We start from the raw sequence: 20,488 nt of genomic DNA on the forward strand, positions 1-20,488 counted from the left end.
GTGTGGGCGGTACGCCAGGAGACAGCACACTGGAAACCTTCCAGATGCGCTAGAGCAGCGCCATTCTCCGAAGTGCACATCCCGAGGCTGCGTCGAGTCGCTCACCGCTCGACAATAATGTTCGTTGCTGCAATGCTCTGCATGTCTCTAGAGGTACTGACAGCTTGTTGTTCACCTTCGTGACTGCCCGCGTGACGATTCTGAGACGCGGTAAGATGACGTAGAAGCAAGGCAGCCAGGAACAAGGGCGAGATGCAGACAAAGCTGTGATGATGCAACTATCGGAGGCTGCGGAGAGCTTCTTGCACGTGACTTTTTAACGTGAATGTGGACAAGCGCGGATCAGCAGCTGCCATTCCGAGGAGCTACGCAACAGCATTGCGACTGCGCCGACCACCGACGAGACACTGACAGCTGCATCGCACTCCAAGAACGCACCAGGGTAACCGTAGCGCCGTCCCCGCCATGTCCTACTTCTTCTCCACCCCGGTCGACATCGACATCGTCCTCGAGGACCTGGACGACCGCTCTGCCGTCGACGTCAAGCTCGATAAGAATCGCAAAGAGAAGGTGCCATTGTACCTCGATGGCGAGTCTGTCAAGGGACAGGTCACAGTCAGGCCCAAGGATGGAAAGCGTTTGGAGCACACAGGCATCAAAGTGCAGTTTATTGGGACAATTGGTGGGTAGGCCCATTCCAAAGCTGGTGCCTGGAAGGCTGGCAGTTGACAAGGTTGCAATGCTGATACAATATGGCGCAGAGATGTTCTTCGATCGCGGAAACCACCATGAATTCCTTTCCCTCGGCCAGGAGCTTGCAGCGCCGGGCGAGCTCCAACATCCTCAGACTTTCGACTTCAACTTCAAGAACGTCGAGAAGCAATACGAGTCATATAATGGCATCAATGTGAAGCTGCGGTACTTTGTTCGCGTGACAGTATCGCGCCGAATGGCGGATGTGATCAGGGAGAAGGACCTGTGGGTGTACTCTTACCGGATACCGCCTGAGACGAACAGCTCCATCAAGATGGACGTTGGTATTGAGGACTGTCTGCACATTGAGTTTGAATACTCCAAGTCGAAATACCACCTGAAGGATGTCATCGTTGGCAGGATATACTTCCTTCTGGTGCGGTTAAAGATCAAACACATGGAGTTGTCGATCATAAGGCGAGAAACAACAGGGGCAGCACCAAACCAGTACAACGAGAGCGAGACACTAGTCCGATTCGAGATCATGGATGGTTCACCATCAAGAGGTACGGTCCAGATGTTGTGGCGTATGCGTAGTACTGACGAGACTGCAGGAGAGACAATCCCAATCAGGCTGTTCCTCGGCGGTTTCGACCTCACGCCCACTTTCCGAGAGGTCAACAAGAAGTACTCAACTCGATACTATTTGAGCTTAGTGCTCATCGACGAAGGTGTGTGTCTCCTGATAGCGTTCTGTATGCCTGACTAACTTGCTCCAAGATGCTCGAAGATATTTTAAGCAGTCTGAGATCGTACTGTTCAGGCAAGCGCCGGAAGGCTTGACGTTGGCGCAAGAGCAGAACAAGCTGATGGCAGTACCTTGAGCACATTCGTCAACCACTTGTTGCAGCCGTCAGTACCGAGAACCAGTACATGTTCTGGACAACTCCATAGCGTCGAGATGCCCGCATACCTCAGAGAGTGCATGGACACAACAGACTGCGGGAACGGAGACAGCTGAAAGCTTCCCCGCATTTTGAGATACAACATCCCTGGACATGTAAATACCACTTCAATAATGATACCAATACCAAAATGGCAATCCGGCGAATCTGGCAATTCTCACCGATATCATCCCACGTGTCCAAGCGCCTTCACGCTAACAAAGTTGGTCTGCATCGGGGCTGTCGGCCCAGCACACTACGCTTCGGACTTCTTTGGTCGACACGACTTGCTGTCGGGAAGGACTTGCTTCGGCAGTCGGGCAGCCGTCGCCGTTGAGTCGAGCTTGCCCACAACTCAGGAAATTCTTTGGCGTGCAGCACCAAGAGAGGTTTAACTTGAAGGTGTTACATCGACCTCTTCTGCACAAGTACGCAAATTCAGAAATTATCTCAGGCCTGTAAAATCGTTGAATTCATCCACACGACTCAGTTGCGACACAAAGCTGCAGCATCCTGACACTGACAGGCCGCTGAAGTGAGTCAATTCCACAATGATCGCGACAAGAGCTGAGTGGTCGGCCATCTGTGTAAGTTCGCCACTGCATCTGAGAATGCTATGTTCCCTCATCGAATTCCCGTTACATCCAACGCCGTTTATTGAGGCTCTTTTCGGTTCTGCTAGCCGGTGCCAAGTATCGTGAGTTGCTCACGACCGTTCACGAACTTGAAATCCTCGGGAAACCCGCAATAAGAGCATGGATACCTGCTCAGCCCTTGTAGAAGGTGCTTTACCAAGGGTCATGCTCACACCATAATGCGTCATTCCGAGGCGGCCCCACACTGTGGGTGCGCTGCTGAAGTTGCCTTGCTGATGATGGATGCTTGGTGATCAACATTGCGATCTGCAGCAGTCCCTGCACCCTGACAACGCAGCCATCGAGACGAGTTTTTATGAATGGAGCAGTCGCATTCTACAGCCTATTGCAGTCAGAAAAGATGGAGCAGGAAGACAGAAAAGCCAACTCTTTCGTTCTTGGGAGTCGTAGTGCGACTTTGACCGAGAAGTGGAAACTGAGGTTTCGTGCGATGACGTCGCACATGCAATTCTTTCACTTTCCCATGTTTGAGTCGCAACTTTCCCATCTATATTTGAACAATCAAGCTCCCACCGTCGAAGATCGGACAAATCGACCGCAGACTTTTCAGCATGATAGAATCCCATCCCAACACGTCCGGTATGTTCCCTGCATCGATCGAGCATGCAGCACACGTACTCCACTAGCCCCTCCTAGTGACCGCATCAAACATTGGAGCCTTATCTCTGATACTGACTGAATATTCTGCAGAGCCACAGGCTTACTTCGACCAACAACCCAATAGCCAGTCTCAAAGACCGCCCCCTCAACCGTTCTCTCAAGGCGCAGATACCGGAGCCAGCATTGGGAGAATCAGTACATCTGGCCTTGAAACACCATACAGTTTGCGACCAGCAACCAACCACAATAACACAAGACCGTCCACCATGGAACGAAGTGAAACCAACCAAACAGCGGAGACGAGTGATACCCAGAGGCTCGAGAAGAAGCAGCAACAGCTAGTTGACGTAGAGAATGAGTACTTCAAGCTTAACCCCTGGTACAACCAGCAAAAAGACAAGCCAGTCTTTGGCCTTGGTCAACCTCTACCACACACGATGCGCCGTGGCATGTGGTGGGGTAAAAATGAGCTCAGAAAGAAGATGGAGGAACTGCAGGCAGAAGAGCAAGACTTGCAGAAAGGAATCGAGGCACGTGATGGATTAGACATGGTGAAGGAGAAAGGTGAGTTCTGACGCACCTTGATGTCGACCATTACTGACTGATGTAACAGAATCTGGAAATGACTCGGGGGGCTCACAAACTCCTCTGAGACAAGGAAAATCCTCGCAGCCCTTCAGTGCAGATTACCAATCCTACAGTCAAGGTCGTATGCCAAATGTGCGCCGACCAACGTCCAACACTCACTCCATGGCCGGCAGGCAGCGCAATGATGACTCGGCTTCAGAACGCGCGCCAATCAACGAACATGGCCTTAATGATGCTGATCAGCGAAACAACGGAAGGAACAACTTCGGTCTTCAGGACGGTCTCCATCCACTCCAGGAACTCGACACCAGCGAAACAACGCAGACGCAGAAAGAGGACAAGGAGACCAAGAAGCGTGAGCATGAAGAGCAGCAAGAGTACTACAACCAGTACCGCAACCCAATTGCGAGGTTTCGCGCACAATACCCTCAGGCACCAGCCGAGTTCCTTGCTGTAAGAGTACCAGAAGCGTGAGATTTAACATAGCTGACCTCTCCAGACATTCGTCTACCTGTTTCTTGGAATTGCAGCCAACTTGTCCGTCGCAACCTCATCCGAAACCACAGGCAACTTCGAGACACAGGCTTGGGCGTGGGGCTTCGCCGTAACGGTAGGCATCTACTTGAGCGGTGGCGTTTCTGGTGGCCACCTTAGTCCCTGCATCACTCTTGCACTCTCGATCTTCCGTGGTTTCCCATGGCGACTGGCAATCGTATACATCTGCATGCAGATGCTTGCTGGCCTGGCTGCAGGAGGTTTAGCATACGGGTATGTCTCTGTGCCGACTCTTTCTTCATGCGATACTGACTTCAAACAGGCTGTACTATGATGCGATAAACGCCATGGACCCACAACATACGCTCGACGTAACAGGCAAAGCTCTTTTCCCCAAGGGCCCGGCCTTCACAGCGACAACGGCCTTCTTCAATGATTTTGTCTTCATGGCTGTTTACACCTGCATCGCCTTCGCTCTCGGAGACGACCAGAACTCACCCCCTGGTCAAGGTATGACGGCCTTGATCTTTGGTTTCATGGGTTACCTCCTGATGGTCTCGCTTGGCTACAACACCGGACTCGGAATTTCGCCTGCGCGTGACCTGGGTCCCAGGCTGGTTGGCTTGTGGGCGGGTTACGATTCGTTCAGTGATGCGTACTGGGCTTACGGTCCGTTCGGCGCGGCCACGAGTGGTGCCATATTCGGAGGGTTCATCTACGATCTGTTCGTCTTCGTGGGTGGAGAGTCGCCGGTGAACTACAGGTGGCCGGAGAAAGGTGACATCAAGTGGAAGTTTAACGAGAAGAAAGAGGAGGTGAAAGACAAGATTCACAACGTGGCTTAGAGCGCGTTGAGTGATGAAGAAATTTGGCTTCTTTTGCAAGTGTCTCTCGTGGATAAAGTGGTGTTTAATTGATGCCGGAAATAGGGATGAACCTCCCCGCATCCGATCGGGAACTAGGCGCATCTCATTTCGTCATCCCTTCCAGCGACTCCACTAGTTCTCACTAACCATCCGCTAGACTTGACTTCTCGCGGGGCTGATAGATGATTCCAGAACACTTGGAATCGTAAAGCCACCATGTCTACTAAGGGGACCATACGTCGTTCACAGTGTTAGGGCAGACTTCAACCTTGTACCTCATCTTATGTCACTTTCTTCGCACTGACAATGCGCCGGCGATAGCTTCAAGTACAGCTCAGGGGACCAGCAGTCTGAACAGTACTGCAAAGCAATTGGCGCTCTCGACATGTCATCAGGAGGGGATTCGTTACCAAAGCGTGCTCCGGAGAAGCAGGAAGAGCAAGGCAACAATGCACCTGCAGTCGGCATAAGGGGGCGAGTCAAGCACGTTACCTGGGCATGGTTCCTGTCGACAATGTCAACAGGAGGACTCTCGATCGCACTGGCAGAGACGCCACATAAATTCCACGGTATGCGCCAGTGCAGAGTACTGCGAGAGGAATGACTGACTTGTGCGCAGGACTTTACACCATCGGCCTCATCATCTTCCTCTTCGACCTCTGTCTGTTCACACTTCTGTGTGTCTGCATGCTGGCGCGAGCCGTGCTACACTTCCACCACTTCAAGAAATCGTTCACCCACCCAGCAGAGTCCTACTTTCTAGGCTCATTCTACCTCAGCATAAGCGTTATCATAGGTTCAGTTCAACTCTACGGCGTCACATATGGCCCCGGCTACCCGTGGCTCATCTCCACCATCAATGTCCTGTACTGGATATACGCAGCTGTCTCACTTCTCAACTCACTCCTCCAGTACTACGTCCTCCTTGCATACAGCGCAGTCCGTCCGGTCCCCTTCCTCCCAAGCGCGTTCTTGGTGGGCTACTCGGCGATGCTGACAGGGACGATATCCTCGCTCATCGCAGGACACCAGCCTCCAGGTCGAGCAACTGCGATCATCATATCCGGATGCGCATATCAAGGCTTTGGGTGGATCATATCGCTCATATGCACCGCGTTTGTCATCAAGAACCTCATGGAGAACGGTCTGCCACCAGCGCATCTGCGTCCAGGCTTATTCATACCAGTAGGTGCAGGAGCATACACCATAGTAGCCCTGATTGGGCAGGCAAATGCCATACCAGAGACGTACGGATACTTCGCTGCTCACCCCGCGGCCAAGAGCATATTGCAGACGATTGCACTGTTCGGCGGCATCTTCCTGTGGCTGTTTTCCTTCTGGATATTTGCAATCGCAGTCATGGTGAATGCCAGTGTAATGGGCAAAATGCCGTTTGCGCTTACGTGGTGGGCTTTCATCTTCCCAAATGTTGGGTTCACTTTGTCCACGGTCATGGTTGGAAGAGAATTGGGAAGCGAAGTGATACTGTGGGTGGGCAGTGTAATGACGGCGCTTCTGGTTGCCATTTGGTGGGTCGCGTTCGTTGGCTGCGTGCGAGCAGTGTGGTTGAAGCGCATCGTTTGGCCAGGGAAGGATGAAGACAAGGATCGATAGCATGGCAAGGACATATGTCGAGCGACTCACAATCCCATCGTGGCGAAAGGTCAGTCTCCCCAGGCTTACGACAGGGCCATTACGAATTGTGTCTGGAAGAAAGCTTGATCTGGCAAGGGAAGTCGCCATTGGTGCACCCAGGAGATTGAGAGTGGGCGACTCTGGAACCAAACCTTGGATCGGGTCTGCACAACAGTCCCAATTCACAGACTTCAGACAATCATACGATGGTGATCGAAACTCATTTTCGACCCTAGTGATCGCTGGTGCTGCGGTGGAACAAACGATTGCTGCACATCCAACGTTGGTGTCGTTCGACTCGCACAGATTCTTGGTGGCACTCTGTCAAGTATTGTGAGCCAAGCAACAAGGAGTGCAACGAGTTTGAGTTCGGCAGCAAGCTCGCGTGCAGCATCAACAGGATCATCGACTTCGCCAGCATCTGCAGGTGCCTCATCAACGCCGACATCTACGGGCGCAGCTTCTGGATCAAAACCATCCACCTCTTCATCCTCCGACTTTGGCTCGAAGCTCCCCAGCGGTGACATAGCTGGGATCGCCATGGTGCGCTGGCAGGCGTGGCCTTACTTGCAGCTGCCATCTTCTTTGCTCGCCGGACAGCAATGTGGAAGAAGAAGGCATCAGCCGCCCCCGAGACAGGTGTAGCTCCACCATACACATAGCACACTAATGGATACGGGTCTGCAATGGCATACGATGCGCCTGCGAGCGACAAGTATGCGCACGCCCATCAAGGAGAGATGTATGGGAGCGCTCCGGCACATGAGCTTCCTGGAGGGGCGATGGGTAGTGAGTTGCCAGGGACTGCCCCGAAGAAGTGAGTCGAGATGAAAACTGATTCAAAGACGTTACATTGATGAGACTGGGGAAAGATGGGTGTAGATAAAGAATGAATGGATCGTCTATGGGCGTGAGACTTCACCTTGACGCCGAACGTCCAACTCCAAGCAACTATCACCATCAATGCCACAAACGAAGTTTCGACAAAATCTTGAGATGTCGCTTTGCTCCAGTGAATTATCGGGTCCGTAAGACGGCGGGTTGTAGTGTTGTACGAGGCCAACCGAGCATAATCTGGGGTCGTACATTACCCCGGAAGTCCACCACCCCCCACCTTCGGGACCACTTTTTCGATGCTACATATCCACAACCATCGACCTCAAGATGTCTCTCAATAGTAATCACACACAGAGACAACATCAACTCCATCATGCACATCCTCGGCCTCGCCAACGGCAGCATAGGCGGTAACTCAACCATCCTGCTCAAAGCCGCGCTGCAATCCGCCAAAACCTCTCACCCCTCGACAACAACATCCTGGATCCACATCCCCTCGCTCTCCTACCCGCCAAACGCCGGTCCCCTCAGCCACGCCCAAGATGTATCCATGGGCGCCAATGCAGGGAACAACGTCGACGGCTCCTCGGCCAGCCTCAACACTGTAATCGACGACCGCAGAGCGCTGTACGAATCTATCATGGACGCCGACGCCCTGATCTTCAGTACGGCGGTGTACTCGCACCAGGCCGCGGGGTGGTTGAAAGCTGTGCTAGACAAAGTGCTAGGGCCGTACACGGACCCAGCGTTTGCGTCGCGCATACTGGCGGGCCAGAAGAACGGCGAGGCGAACTTCTTAGCCATGAGCGTCGACGAGCGCATTCTGAAGCCGCGCGTTTGCGGCTTCTTGGCGGTTGGCGGGAGCACGACGCCCGACCAGTTCACCATGGCGCTGCCCACCCTGCATCTGCTCGCGTACGGCCTGCACGTCAAAGTCGTTGATCAGGAGGTCATGATGGGGTGTGCGAACCCGGGGGCTGTGCTGCACGCGCGCGATGGCGGTGTGATGCGCAGAGCTGAGGAACTGGGAAGGAGAGTGGCGAGCCAGATGGGAAAGGGGTTCGACGAGGCGGCGTATCTGGGGCCAAAGGTTGAGGGCGCGTGTCCGCAGTGTCATTTGGCCAAGTATGATTTCTTTGGCGGCGAAGAGATGAGGGTGGGATGTGTGGTTTGTGGGAATACGGGGAGGTTTGTTGTGCAGGGAGGGAAGGTGGAAGTGCAATGGGATGAGGAGAGCGATTATTGTTGTATTACGTGGAGGGGGAAGGAGAAGCATATCGATGATATATTCAAGAACGGGAGTGCCGAGTGGAAAGGGCTGCAGGAGAGTAAGGAGAAGTTGCAGGAGTGGAGGGACTTGGATCTTGGGAGGTTGCAATTGCCGTCGGAACAGCAAGCCAAGGTTGTGAGCACGTTGGCTCAGATGCGATTATAAAGTGTGCAGCTATGATATGGCAGCAACGAACTTTGAAGCGCTATGCAAGAAGCAAGTGTACGTGTTGACTGACACTGTCAACTTACGAAGCAGTAACAAGCACATAGCTCGTTATGGCGTCCATCCTCTCCTTCGTCAACTTCAAGCCAACCTTGAGCAGCTCTCTCGCGACATCCTGGTGCTCCTCCTCTAGCTTCTTGAACTTCTCCCTTGTCAGCAACCATGCCACACTATCATTCTCTACCGCCACAGTCCCGGTACGATCTGTCTCGCTGAAGAACGGTAGCTCGCCGCAGGTTGTGCCGGGAAGAATGACTTCGAAGAAGCTGCCCTGATCAAGCTCATACTCTGCGCGAAACCGGCCCTTCTCCAAGATGTAGAAGCCGTCTGGATCATCGCCTCTTGAATAGAGAAGCGAACCAGCGGCAAGCTCGCGGCGCGAGAAGTATGGCGCAACGGCATGCCAGAAGTCCTCATTCTGGGGCGATACGTCCTCGAAGGTCTGGAGGATGATCTTGAGAGGCTGCGCGAAGTTCTTCCAGCGCGAGGGTACGACTTGGGCAGAGGGCGCGGATTCGGTGTGACTGGAGGAGGCCGGGAAGGAGAGGGTGTCGGAATTGGAGTTCTGAGAGGACTCGCGCATAGTGGAGCGAGCGGCCATGAGGCGTGCGCCGCGGCGAGGCGAGGCGAAGTCGGGATTGAGTGAACTGGGTCCGAAGGAGGATGCCGGCGAGCCGCCAGAGAATATAGGTTCGGCGTTGAGGTCCTTCGCGCCGTTGATGGACATCGGTGGAGTAATTTGGCGCCTCTTAACATGCGTGCTGCAATGTCTGTGGAACACCTCGAGAAGCTCGTTTTCGCAGGACTCGAGCGCGGTGTTCAAATCCTCGAACACCTGAGGAGGGGGTGGAGTCTCCTCATCCTCCGCTTCGTCCAGCAAGCCGACGCTCTGGAGAGACTTTCCTACGTCGTTTCCAAAAGACACGCCAGAGAGGATCATCTTGACGTTCTTACCCCCGAGGATACGGTTGATGCGCTGGAAGCCTTCGCAGCCCGAGAAATCTACGGCGGTGACATGTGTGAAATCGACAACGATGAAGCTCACTGGTTGTTCTTCGAAGTTGTCATCGTCGATCAGCGACCGCAAATTGTCTTCGACGGAGACAATGGTTCCAAAGAAGAGGAAGCCGCCTAGCTTGACGACCCGAATCTGGCCTCGGACCTTGTTCAGGTAGCGGCAATCCGCTCGAGGGCGTCGCACAGTCGACTCTGCAACAATGCCGCTATAAGAGCCGCGGATAGCTGGATGACGAGAGCTCTGGACAACGTAGCTCACGCAGGCGAGTACAATACCAACAAAGATACCTACAACGAAGTCATGGATACCCATAATCAAGACGATGGCTACAATGGTGAGGTACTCAAGCTTGTGACACTTGCCGAACGTGTCCCACAGAGCTTCTTTCATGAGGTCAATGCCAAGCAGGAAGATAAGTGCGCCGACGAGGCAGATGGGGATGTAGCCGATCATGGCTGGGCCGGCGATCCAGACGGCAACTGTCGCAAGGGCAAGCAGAGAACCTGCAACACGGCTGTCGCCGCCGTTCGCGATAAACATCACGCTGTTGGCATAGACCAAGTAGTTCTACGATGGACGTCAGCCATACCCTCAATGCGTGGGTTCATGGGACATACCTGAATGCTACCAACAAACCCAGACAGTGTGTTGGAGATGCCGTGAGCAATCAGCTCCCGGTTGACATCGAGATTGTCTTCTTTCACTGCAGCGCCCAAGGCTGGCACATTAATGGGTACGTGGATGATACCGAAGAACGAAAGAGCAAACATAGTCGGTATGCAGCTAGCCAGCGCTGATACATCGATAAGCCAGAATTCTGGACAGTCGTTAGCAAAAGATTGGCTTCTGGTTCCTGGGATGCCACTCACTGAAGTAAGAATAGAAGCGGTAGAACTTGACGCCCGCCTCAGGCTGCTCAAAGATCCAGCCTGCATTGCGGGCGTCCTCCAAATCAACGTGAAAGATGCCCTTCACCAAGACATAGAATGTAGCGAAGATGAGAACGAAGAAGGCTGGCAGAACAAACGGGCTCTTGACCATCCGCTGCATAAGCATGATTGAAATGGCAAGAACAAGCGGGATGGTCCACAAGTACCAGGTATCGGCTGAGAAAAGCTTTTGCAAAGTAGCCAGATCGTAGTTCAGGTTACCCTCGATGCGGGCAGAGACCTCGATACCGGTGGCGAACAGGAAGAACCCGACGCCTCCAATACAGCCAATGAGGATGTGACGGGGAAAGAAGCTGACCAAGGTGCCGAGCCTGAAGCCACCCAATGCTAGGAAGATTAGACCAGTAAGAATAGAGCTCAGACAGTAGGAGGTGATGGTAGTGGCCATGATAGCTTCAGGCGACTCGCCCTCCATGCGCTCCATGATGGAGTATGCCATCTTGTGGAAGAAGGGAACGACTTCGATCATCTCGGAACCAACACCACCCTTGAAGGTGGACAGGCCTAGGGAGTAGCATAGCTGCGACACTATACAACTGACAAAGAAGATGGAGATACCGTCCGGACCAGTTTGGCTGAAGATGGGAGCTCCTAGGGGAAACAGGATGTAGCCGTATGAAAGCGCGTCCAGGATGTTCAGAAGCAGTCCAAGGAAAACGGCCGTCAATGTCTGCGCACTGCTCAGCGCACCAGCCAGGAGCGCGTCCTTTGTGTAGGTGTTTGGGTTGGTAAGAGTCCGGCGCAATCCGAGAACGTGCTCGCGGCCTGTTGCAAAAGACTCCTTGACACGCAGAGGGAGGCTCTTGGCCGGCGAACGGCTCCTGCTCTTGCTCTTGCTCTTGCTCTTGTCCTTGCTCTTCTGCTGTTGTGGCTGTGAGCCAGCACGCGGAAGCCTTGGCGTGGGAAGCAGCGGTGTTCGCTCAGTGTCCTGTACAACGACGTCTGGCACTCCGGATGCGGTAGATGCCTTGCGCCCTGTGTCCTGCCACGGATGCAGTTTGGGGCTGAAGAAGCTCTGGTCTGCGCTCTGTGGTCCTCCAAGCACCGTCACTGGCGTCTCCACCTCGCTATCTTCGTCGATGGTGTCCTCCCTGGTGGAGTCAATAGATGCTCTGCCATCGTTGTACTCGGAGAGTGGTCGTAGTCCGGTTGTATCGGGCTCTGCAAAGCTGTGGCGGTGCGGCCGGTCCTGGTACTCTTCCGAGTCTAGAGCATACGATGCTAGCTGGGAGCTCCTCTCGCGCACACCCTGCGACGAGTACTGTGGGGTCTCTGTGGAGCCATGAGATGTTTGATGTGCAAACGAGCGTATGGGATTACGCGAGAACGACTGGGACAGGGTAGCAGATGCGTTCGACTGCGCTCTTATGCGTCGCGCTCGGCTGTGTGTTTGCGATTCGATGTCGGTGTTGTGCTGGTCCTGGATGAACTCGGCGTCGTTGACGTTGTCGCCTGTGAAGGGAAGCTGCTGCTCGGCGGACTGGCTGCTCCAGTCGCGGTGCGGGAAAAGCCGGGCGGGCATGGCGGCGAGGGAAAGAGAGCAGAGATGTAACTATGATGCTGTCGCCGGCATTCCAGTACTAGTGGGACAGCTCAAATAGCCGCGCGCTGGGTAGCTGGGACGGCAGTACGGGCAATGCAGTGGACGGATCCGGCTCCGGATGAACTGCGCACGCAGCGTCGCGTTCGGTGGTTCAGGGCAGCGGCTGCAGTGAGGAGAAGAGGGGCGAGCGCGCAGAGACAAACCTGTGAGGGAACATGTTCGGTGCCTTTTAGATAGCGCCGGACAAAGAGCGTGCTAGGACTGAGCTGTGTGTGCACAGGCTGTTGATATGAAAGATTTTGTGCCTGGAACCTCCACCGTTGGCACCAACGTCATTGCTTGGAACATGCCTGTTGATGCTGTCTCTCTTTTAACCTCGAACTATGCGACCACATCTCAACATGGCAATGAGAATGACAATGAGAATGAGAACGAGAACGACAATGAGAATGACAATGACGATTGATGTCTGGCTTTGTGAATGCATCAATCTTTCGCTATCGTGGCGCCAGGTGTCATCGTCGACTGTTGTTAGGTTCACCAGCCCGGGTTTCACGGCGCCTGCATCCTGCTTTAGCGAGCAGCATCCCCTGCAGCTCGCTGGCCCCTCCAACGCGTTCGTACTGCGCGGAAAGAGCCGCACATCCTGGCGCGCCGATGCTCGCAGTGTGCGTCGCTTGTCAAGCGATGTAGGCTGTTCGAGAGGTTCGACGAGGCCGCAGGAATGTGTGCGGTTGGCTGCATTCAAAATGAACAAGCATTCGGAAAGCACTCAAACGGCTCTGCAGCTGTCAAATTCCTGAACCGACTCGGTGCGGGCCGGACTTCAGTCGCGCTTCGTTCAACCAGTGGAGTACAGCGGATACAGCGGATTTCCCCGACACCACACGAGATGCTTGTCCTGGTGCGAAGCTGGAACCAGTGTACTATGGTATCCGGCAAAAGTAGTGTACATGGCCAATGCACAGCAGGGGTGTTGCCTCCGGAGATTGAAGTAGACTAATCTCCATTCAGTCTTTTGTTACATACAAATCTCAGTACTTTGTGTGACCTCCTTCAGCATCAATTACTGCCTGGCAACGAGCTTGCATACTCTCAATGAGGCTCTGAAGGAGCTCAGGGGTAATTGACTCCCAGGCCTCCTGTACAATACTTCTGAGTTGGTCAGGAGTACGTTGCTTACCACCAGGCAAGTCTGGGTGGTGTAGCTCTATATAGTCCTTCATCTTATTCCACACTGCCTCAATAGGGTTGAGATCAGGGGAGAATGCAGGCCAGAAGATGGGATGAATACCTCTCTCAGAAAGCTCCTCCCTCGTCAGGATTGCTGAGTGGGCTGGGGCCTGGTCTTGCATGAACTGTAGGTGAGGATTCATACGTAACCAGCCATCAACAAGAGGAACTATCCTTTCACAATACCTCTCCTTGTTGATACTCTTCCACTCCTTCTCCCAAAACAGATGTGGCCCCTTTGTATCCCCTGAAAAGCAACCCCAGAACATCCATCCTGCCTTCTTGCGCACCTTATCAACGATACAGGTGTCATTAAGCTCCTCTCCAGGTAACCTTGTTACCCACTTCCTCCTATGCCGGCCCCCAGTTACCCAGGTCTCATCACTCCACAGTATGCTCCACCACTGCTCTAAGGTCCAGCCAACATGCTGCTTAGCCCACTCTAAGCGGATCTTCTTATTATCTTCAGTAAGCGGTGGCTTAGCAAGAGCTATACAGCGTGTATAGCCTTTGCTGCGTAGAGCGTAACGCACTGAGTACTCTGTTGCTCCCCAGTGATCAAAGGTCTTAGCAAGGGCCAGGTAACTCATCTGTTGGGTGGCTCGGGATTGACAGACAAAGCAGATCAGCTCATCAACCTGCTCATGGGTGAGCTTGGGTGGCCGGCCTGATCTCTTCTTAGGTGTGACTTGGTTACAGGCAATTGCATAGCCAACTTGTCGTCGAGTAAAACCAAGGTGGCTAACAATAAAGGATTGGCTGTGGCCAGCATCTGACAAGGTTTGAACCTTCAGGCGCTCATCGCGTGAGAGATACCGGTGATGGGGTGTTGATGGCGGTGACATAATGAGGGTGATGATAGATGACACGTTGATGAAGCAGTAGACAGGAGATATCTTGGTTCAATACAAATTAGATAGTATTTGCAGTATTCTTGGTCAATAGGGCCATTCCACTTACCCGAGGCAACACCCCTGCTGTGCATTGGCCATGTACACTACTTTTGCCGGATACCATAGTAGACTCACAGAGCTTTAAAGTTTGTCATCCTGCACCTTCTCCGCAAAGCCTCCTCTCAGAACGTTACTCGACTCGACATACATGGGCTGAGATCAGCCCAACGGTTGTCTTGAACGGCGTGTGGCCTCGTACATTGCCTGGCAGTCGTTGCGTTTGGACAGCTGCATCCGTGGCCCCGTCTTCACATGGGCTTCTATCGAAACTTGAATCATACCTCAGTAAGCATCCGGGACAGCCCCATCAAGAGTCAAACGAGCTTCCATCGAGCAGTATCGACGAGAGTATACCGTGTATGTCGGCTTTGTGGAAAATCGTCGAGGTTGAGTGATTTGACATGAGTAACTTCGAGGTTCTGGTTCGATGAACATGTGGAGAAGCTTCGCCTCTAGAGCGCTGTCATGTCCCCTGTCTAATGTATGTTGCCCTGTATATCTATACCCTTCTCATCGTAGTTGCCCTCTATATCTATACCCTTCTCTATCGTAGATGCCCACTGGAAAGTCGACCTACAGCTTGGGAAAGCGAACCCTCAGGAACTGGTTCGGCCAAGCGACATCAACACCCAGCTGCCATGCTACCTTCAATACCCACTCCGGCTCGCGCATGAACTGTCGAGCCACCAGGACGACATCCGCTTGAGGCTCGTCGCCGTTCCTAGGCTCTGTCATGCCGACTGCCGCGCGAGCTTCTTTTGCGATCTCGGCATCTCCAGCCTGCTGAGCAACAGCACCGCCCTCTTCGACAATGTCTCGCGCCTGCTCAGCCTCGGTGATCAAACCGACCGCGCCGATGAACAGCTTGCCACCCTCCTTCTTGACCTCTTCTCTGATGCGCGAGGCGATCCGGGTCTGGTAATCCTTGGCGTCGAAGGGATTCAGCTTCTGCTGCGGATGGTTGCCACCACTGCTCACATCGAGCAAGTCGATTCCAAGCCCAGCAACGATCTTGGCTAAACGGATTGAGCTCTCAACATCCCAGCTGCCGTACTTTTGGCCCAGATCCGTCTCCTCCATCCACTCCGTCGAACTGATACGCAGGTACAAGGGCATCGACTCGGGAATGACAGCGCGGATAGCCTGGATGATCTCAAGCAACAACCTCGTCCTGTTCTCGAAAGAACCACCATACCTATCCGTCCTGCGATTCGTAATCGGCGACAGAAACTGATGGATCAGATACCCATGCGCGCCATGAATCTCAATAACATCCACACCCGCCTTAACACTCCTCTCCGCCGCACTGGCCCAGTCCCTCACCAACTCCTCAATCTCCTTCTCACTCAGCGCCCTCGGCGCCCAATACCCGCCCGCCTCATCATCAAGCTTCTTCTCATCCCACGTCCACTCCTCGCCGCCCATGGGCCCGACAACGTCCTCCGGCCAACCCCCCGCAGCCTCACTCGCGCGCACGCTAACCTTTCTCTTCCCGCCACTCGTGCGCTGCGCCCCCGCAATCCAGGGCGCACATGTACTCGCCTTCCTGCCTGCATGAGCGAGTTGGATCGCACTCAGCGCTCCCTGGCTCTTGATGAAATCGCTGACTCTGCGTAGCGCAGGGATCTGCGCGTCGCTCCAGAGGCCGGGGCAGTTGGGCGATATGCGTCCGTTGGGTTGCACGCCTGTTGCTTCGACCATGACTAGACCTGCGCCCTTGAGCGCATAGTGGCCCAAGGTTGCGATGTGGTAGTCGGTTAGTGCGCCGGTTGCGGGGCCGTGAGATGCGGTGGAGTACTGGCACATGGGCGCCACGAGGATGCGGTTGCGGAGGGTTGTGCCGCGGATTGTTAGCGGTTGGAAGAGCTTGGGAACAGGTTTAGAGTCGGCGGGTGTGCCTGGGGAGATGATGTGCTGAGGCGTGAAGTATTCGAGGCCGGTTACGCCGATGTTGAGTTCTGGTGCTGGTGCCATCTTGCGTTTGTCCACCTTGTGAGCTACTGTTGATAGCCTAGTGGTGGAGATGTAGCGGATTCTTGTGAGATCGGAACGGTACCAAGTTTAATCTTGAATAGACGTCCGGGAGTTTTGCACAAGAAGTTCGGTGAAGAGTGTGTAGTCTTTGAGGCTTGTCGACTTTTGTACACGCAATTGCACGATGTTGTTGATTTGTAAGGTGGCAGGATGGGAAGGTGAATATCTCCACTATTGCCGAGGTTCGCCGGCAGCCTGCCGTGGACTAATCAGCCTTGCATTCGATACGGTCGAACGAGAACTTCCACGGAAAATGGTTTCCATGGAAGACATCGTCGGGATGTCGAGTGTGTCATGAGATGTGCTTGGTGCTAAAGAAGGCTTCTATACTTGTGTCAGTAAATCAGCGATCATGTTCCTGGCTCATCCCCATTCTCTTCAAACACCCTCGATTGTAGCTTCCAATGCGTCCTTACGGGGACCAGGGTAATGTTTAACATATCATCATTCATGTACTAGGCTGTTAAAGTATCGCCTACTGCTTCTTACTCTCAGCCCCCTCCTTCTGCATTCCCTCACACCCGACCAGGTTCCCGGCCGCCTGCTCGACGCCTCCGTAGCCCTGACTAGTGTCTCTGTTCTCGCTGGCGGCCTTCATCGCGTCGATGGCTTGGTTCTTGTCCTGCTCGCCCGATGTCGCCCAGGCTTGGTTGCCTGTTACTGATCCAATGGTCGCCTAAGAACTATTAGTAGATGCTCAGAGGCAAGAGGGTTGGCCATGGATGTATATGGGGATGAGGGAATGAAGGGGGAGGGAGGCAAACCTCAGCAGCGCCCTTGACGTATTGTGCGTGGCCGGCGATGAGGCCGGGGTTCTCCATGTTGTTGCTACCGTTGGGTTGGGCGGACATGTTTGATGTATGTGTGAAGTATGAATTTGGTGTTTGTGGTAAGTAGGTCTTGGTCGAAACTTGAATCGTTGGTTGTAGATGTGGTATGTACCTGGTGTTGCTGGGTGAGGTTGGGCATATGAAGGCGACTTAGAGTCCCCTACGTCATCGCGGCTACATACATCACTAGACTACACGTAGGTCACGAGGCTACGCGATTAGCGCATCTGAACCCTGGGGCGCCATGAATGGATGGTGCTCGTTCGATTGTAATGTAAATCTGACAGTGTGAGGTAGTGCTGGATTGCAGTTGAGGGTGGCCATGACCTGATCAACCAGTACACGATAGCTCACAGCCTACACAGCTGTTTGACTGGTCCATACATACCCCTACGCTCTACATGGTACATGCGAATGGCTAGTAAGTTGAAGGGAACACAGCAATCCTCCCGCCATCCGTAATCTGGCTTACACCATTCATATACGCTCCAGCTTTGCCAACCATAAACAGCACCAACCCGGCCATATCATTCACACTCCCCGCTCTCCCCTGCGGAATCTGATTCGTCCCATACACAACCGGATTCGAGCTCGTCATCTCACTCGGATACGGTCCCGGGCAGACAGTGTTACTCCTGACCCCCCACTCAGCCAGGAACGTCGCCATGATCTTGCTGATGTGTGCAGTCGCGGCTTTCGTTGCATTGTAAGCCAGGCCCGCACTAATCCAGCGCATGTACGATGCCACAGAAGCGACGGTGATGATATGCGCCATGCGGTCATCGTCCTCATCTACGCCTATCTCCTTCAGCTTGGATGTATCGCGCTGTCTCGCGTTACCTGTGCCCTGGACGCGGCCAGGCGCCCAGCCACGACGCGTGTTCGCGGCCTCGAGCAGCGGGAGGAAGAGGGCAGACACGCCGACGACAGCTTTTGTGTTGATCTCGAAGGCCTGGCTCCACTCGTTGCCGTCCATGCCCAGAATCATGGCGTCGCGGACGGCCTCGATGGATTTAGCATCGTGAATGGGCTGCCCTGATTTCGGGCCTAGAACGCCCGCGTTGTTGATCAGGACGTCCACGTAGCCTACTTCCTTCTCGATTTGTGCGACAGCTTGCTTGATCGACTCGAGGTCTGTCACGTCTGCGGAGATGGCGGAGAGGACAGAGGAGGATTTCGGCGCTGAGGGCGAGGACTCGAGTTTGGCAATTGCATCGTCGAGGACATTCTTGCGGCGGCCGATGATGTAGATCTTGGAGGCACCGTTTTGGTGCAGTGCTGCAGCGATGGCGAGGCCGATGCCTTGGCGATGACGTTAGTGTGTTGATGACGGGGGAGGGGTAGCTTTGAAGCCTTGAAACTTTGAAGCCTTGAAACTTTGAAGCCTTGAAACTTTGAAGCTTGAGCTTGGGGACGCACCCGATCCGCCGCCGGTAATGACCACGACCAGGCCCTTGGCCGAGAAGAGAGAGGTAGGGTTGATTTGCGATAGAACGTCCATTGTGTAATAGTGCTTGGCTTGGCTTCGACAACGCTTTATGAAGGATCGCCGGAGTACACGGAATGGATTGCCGATTTTGGTGCTTACAGATCCGGACCAATGATGGCGTCACTACTGTGTATTGAGCCGCGACAATACGCTCGAACTCGGTAGATCGAGGAAGACGTTAGGAGTGAATGTCCAATTGTGTAAGTTGGCATTGATGGGGTATCTTATGCGAATGGTGGCTGTCCTCGTGCCATCCCATTCCTCGCCGACCAGTTCGTCTGGTTGTTTTGCCTACGTTGGCCATTCACCAATACTTCCAGTCCCTCCTGACAAGCCTGTACAGCGCCTTCCTCCGTGCACTCGGCAATGGCTTCTGCGCGTTCCCTCTTCAAACGACTCGATCTTTGGCACCTCGACTCCTAGTTGATTCCACCCACGATCCTCAAGCCCTGCTCCTCCGCCGAGTACGCCAGCACATACCGACACGGATGCCAGCTAACCACACTACTCGCCTTCTGTACACTGATCTCGTGCACCACCTCGCCCGTCTCCACGTGCGCAATTTTGACCTTCTTCTCGTCTTTGTCATCACTGCCTGCGGTGATGTAGCTCCCGTCAAAGCTGAAATCCACGCTCTTGACCGGCTCCTTTGTGAGATCGAATGTCCGTACGCAGATCCACTCTTGTGTATCCCATAGCGAGACGAGAGCGTCGCCGCCGCCCGCGGCCAGGTATTCGCCTGATGGCGACATGCTGATGGCGTAGCAGGAGGAAGTGTGTGCGTTGAGGGTCAGGGCGGGCGTGAAGGAGGGGTAGCCAACGACTTTTATGCTGCCATCACCGGAGGTGAGGTAGAGGTGTGCGCCGGACCAGTCAAAGACGCATTGGTTTGTTTGGACGGGTTGGCGGTGCTCGGAGAGTATGCGCAGAGCCGCACGGTCTACGGAGACGAGAACATTGTCCTGTAGAAATCAGTACAAGCATAGTGCGGTGTTGCAGCTCGAGAAGCAGACCTTCCGCCCTGCGACGATCTCGTTGCCGTCTGGCATCCATGCCAATGTGAACGGCTGTTCGCCAACTCTTACTTCACCCACGCTGGCTTTTGACCGGATGTCCCAGAATCTGACCATGCCGTCTGTGCTGCAGCTCGCAAGTTCGTTCTCGTTGATTGGGTGGAAGGCTACGCGTTCGAGCTGTGTGGAAGCTGGTACGCCTGGCGTGCGCAGCTCTGTCGAGTTCTTGACGTTCGTCTTCTCGGGGTTCCATATCCGTAGTGTTCGGTCTGCAGCGCCAGTCGCTATGAAGGTGCCTGAAGCATTCCAGCTCAGTGTGCGAATGTAATGCGCCGCGGAGACCGAGGCGTTGGGGCGGATGACGTCGACGTATGCGGATGTCTTGAGTCGCGAGAAGGCAGGAGAGAAGGACGACTTCCCGAGCGGTCGGGCGCGTGACGGCGGCGCCATGAGCGATTCGTGGTCGCGTGCGGGTGGAAAAAAAAATAAAAAAATTAAATAATTTGCGCGTAGGTTGGCGTGTCGTTGCTGGATGGTAAGCTGCAAGCTTTCAATGCGGCGGACCGTTGCAGATGTACAAAGCAGGGGCCATTCACTACGGTTCGCTTGTGACGTC

The 20,488-nt window shown here is 54.1% G+C and overlaps 8 protein-coding genes across 8 annotated transcripts; 4 read left to right on the forward strand and 4 right to left on the reverse strand.

Moving 5' to 3' along the window:
* Positions 1 to 465: 465 nt before the first annotated feature.
* Positions 466 to 1,577, forward strand: BU25DRAFT_425935 (vacuolar protein sorting-associated protein 26; the record flags this gene model as incomplete). Its single annotated transcript, XM_033708384.1, has 4 exons — positions 466 to 682; positions 762 to 1,259; positions 1,308 to 1,424; positions 1,474 to 1,577. The coding sequence occupies 4 exons, from the start codon at positions 466 to 468 to the stop codon at positions 1,575 to 1,577; spliced, it is 936 nt and encodes a 311-aa protein (XP_033556347.1).
* A 1,232-nt stretch (positions 1,578 to 2,809) lies between these two features.
* BU25DRAFT_403195 (glycerol uptake facilitator protein-like protein) lies at positions 2,810 to 4,856 on the forward strand. Its single transcript, XM_033705071.1, has 5 exons — positions 2,810 to 2,872; positions 2,984 to 3,457; positions 3,507 to 3,934; positions 3,981 to 4,249; positions 4,299 to 4,856. The coding sequence occupies exons 1-5, from the start codon at positions 2,845 to 2,847 to the stop codon at positions 4,819 to 4,821; spliced, it is 1,722 nt and encodes a 573-aa protein (XP_033556348.1). The 5' UTR covers positions 2,810 to 2,844; the 3' UTR covers positions 4,822 to 4,856.
* A 371-nt stretch (positions 4,857 to 5,227) lies between these two features.
* BU25DRAFT_463112 (C4-dicarboxylate transporter/malic acid transport protein-like protein) lies at positions 5,228 to 6,456 on the forward strand (the record flags this gene model as incomplete). The annotated part of the gene is made up of 2 exons (XM_033710578.1): positions 5,228 to 5,411; positions 5,462 to 6,456. The coding sequence occupies 2 exons, from the start codon at positions 5,228 to 5,230 to the stop codon at positions 6,454 to 6,456; spliced, it is 1,179 nt and encodes a 392-aa protein (XP_033556349.1).
* A 1,231-nt stretch (positions 6,457 to 7,687) lies between these two features.
* BU25DRAFT_463114 (flavo protein) lies at positions 7,688 to 8,749 on the forward strand (the record flags this gene model as incomplete). The annotated part of the gene is made up of 1 exon (XM_033710579.1): positions 7,688 to 8,749. One exon carries the CDS (start codon positions 7,688 to 7,690, stop codon positions 8,747 to 8,749), a length of 1,062 nt encoding a protein of 353 aa, XP_033556350.1.
* Positions 8,750 to 8,790: 41 nt separating this feature from the next.
* On the reverse strand, positions 8,791 to 12,501 carry BU25DRAFT_215935 (uncharacterized protein). Its single transcript, XM_033701260.1, has 3 exons — positions 10,697 to 12,501; positions 10,445 to 10,644; positions 8,791 to 10,394 (listed from the first exon to the last, which is right to left on the reverse strand). Exons 1-3 carry the CDS (start codon positions 12,297 to 12,299, stop codon positions 8,832 to 8,834), a joined length of 3,366 nt encoding a protein of 1,121 aa, XP_033556351.1. The 5' UTR covers positions 12,300 to 12,501; the 3' UTR covers positions 8,791 to 8,831.
* A 2,083-nt stretch (positions 12,502 to 14,584) lies between these two features.
* On the reverse strand, positions 14,585 to 16,572 carry BU25DRAFT_216263 (NADH-dependent flavin oxidoreductase-like protein). The gene has a single exon (XM_033701261.1). It carries the CDS (start codon positions 16,478 to 16,480, stop codon positions 15,080 to 15,082), a length of 1,401 nt encoding a protein of 466 aa, XP_033556352.1. The 5' UTR covers positions 16,481 to 16,572; the 3' UTR covers positions 14,585 to 15,079.
* A 443-nt stretch (positions 16,573 to 17,015) lies between these two features.
* Positions 17,016 to 17,391, reverse strand: BU25DRAFT_352935 (uncharacterized protein; the record flags this gene model as incomplete). The annotated part of the gene is made up of 2 exons (XM_033703430.1): positions 17,016 to 17,216; positions 17,305 to 17,391. 2 exons carry the CDS (start codon positions 17,389 to 17,391, stop codon positions 17,016 to 17,018), a joined length of 288 nt encoding a protein of 95 aa, XP_033556353.1.
* Positions 17,392 to 17,788: 397 nt separating this feature from the next.
* BU25DRAFT_403208 (NAD(P)-binding protein) lies at positions 17,789 to 20,400 on the reverse strand (the record flags this gene model as incomplete). The annotated part of the gene is made up of 5 exons (XM_033705072.1): positions 19,873 to 20,400; positions 19,293 to 19,821; positions 19,191 to 19,243; positions 18,790 to 18,904; positions 17,789 to 18,672 (listed from the first exon to the last, which is right to left on the reverse strand). Exons 1-5 carry the CDS (start codon positions 20,320 to 20,322, stop codon positions 17,789 to 17,791), a joined length of 2,031 nt encoding a protein of 676 aa, XP_033556354.1. The 5' UTR covers positions 20,323 to 20,400.
* Between the last annotated feature and the right edge of the window lie 88 nt (positions 20,401 to 20,488).

This window comes from Macroventuria anomochaeta (assembly GCF_010093625.1).
Source record: "Macroventuria anomochaeta strain CBS 525.71 unplaced genomic scaffold BU25scaffold_47, whole genome shotgun sequence".
Classification (NCBI taxonomy): Eukaryota; Fungi; Ascomycota; class Dothideomycetes; order Pleosporales; family Didymellaceae; genus Macroventuria; species Macroventuria anomochaeta.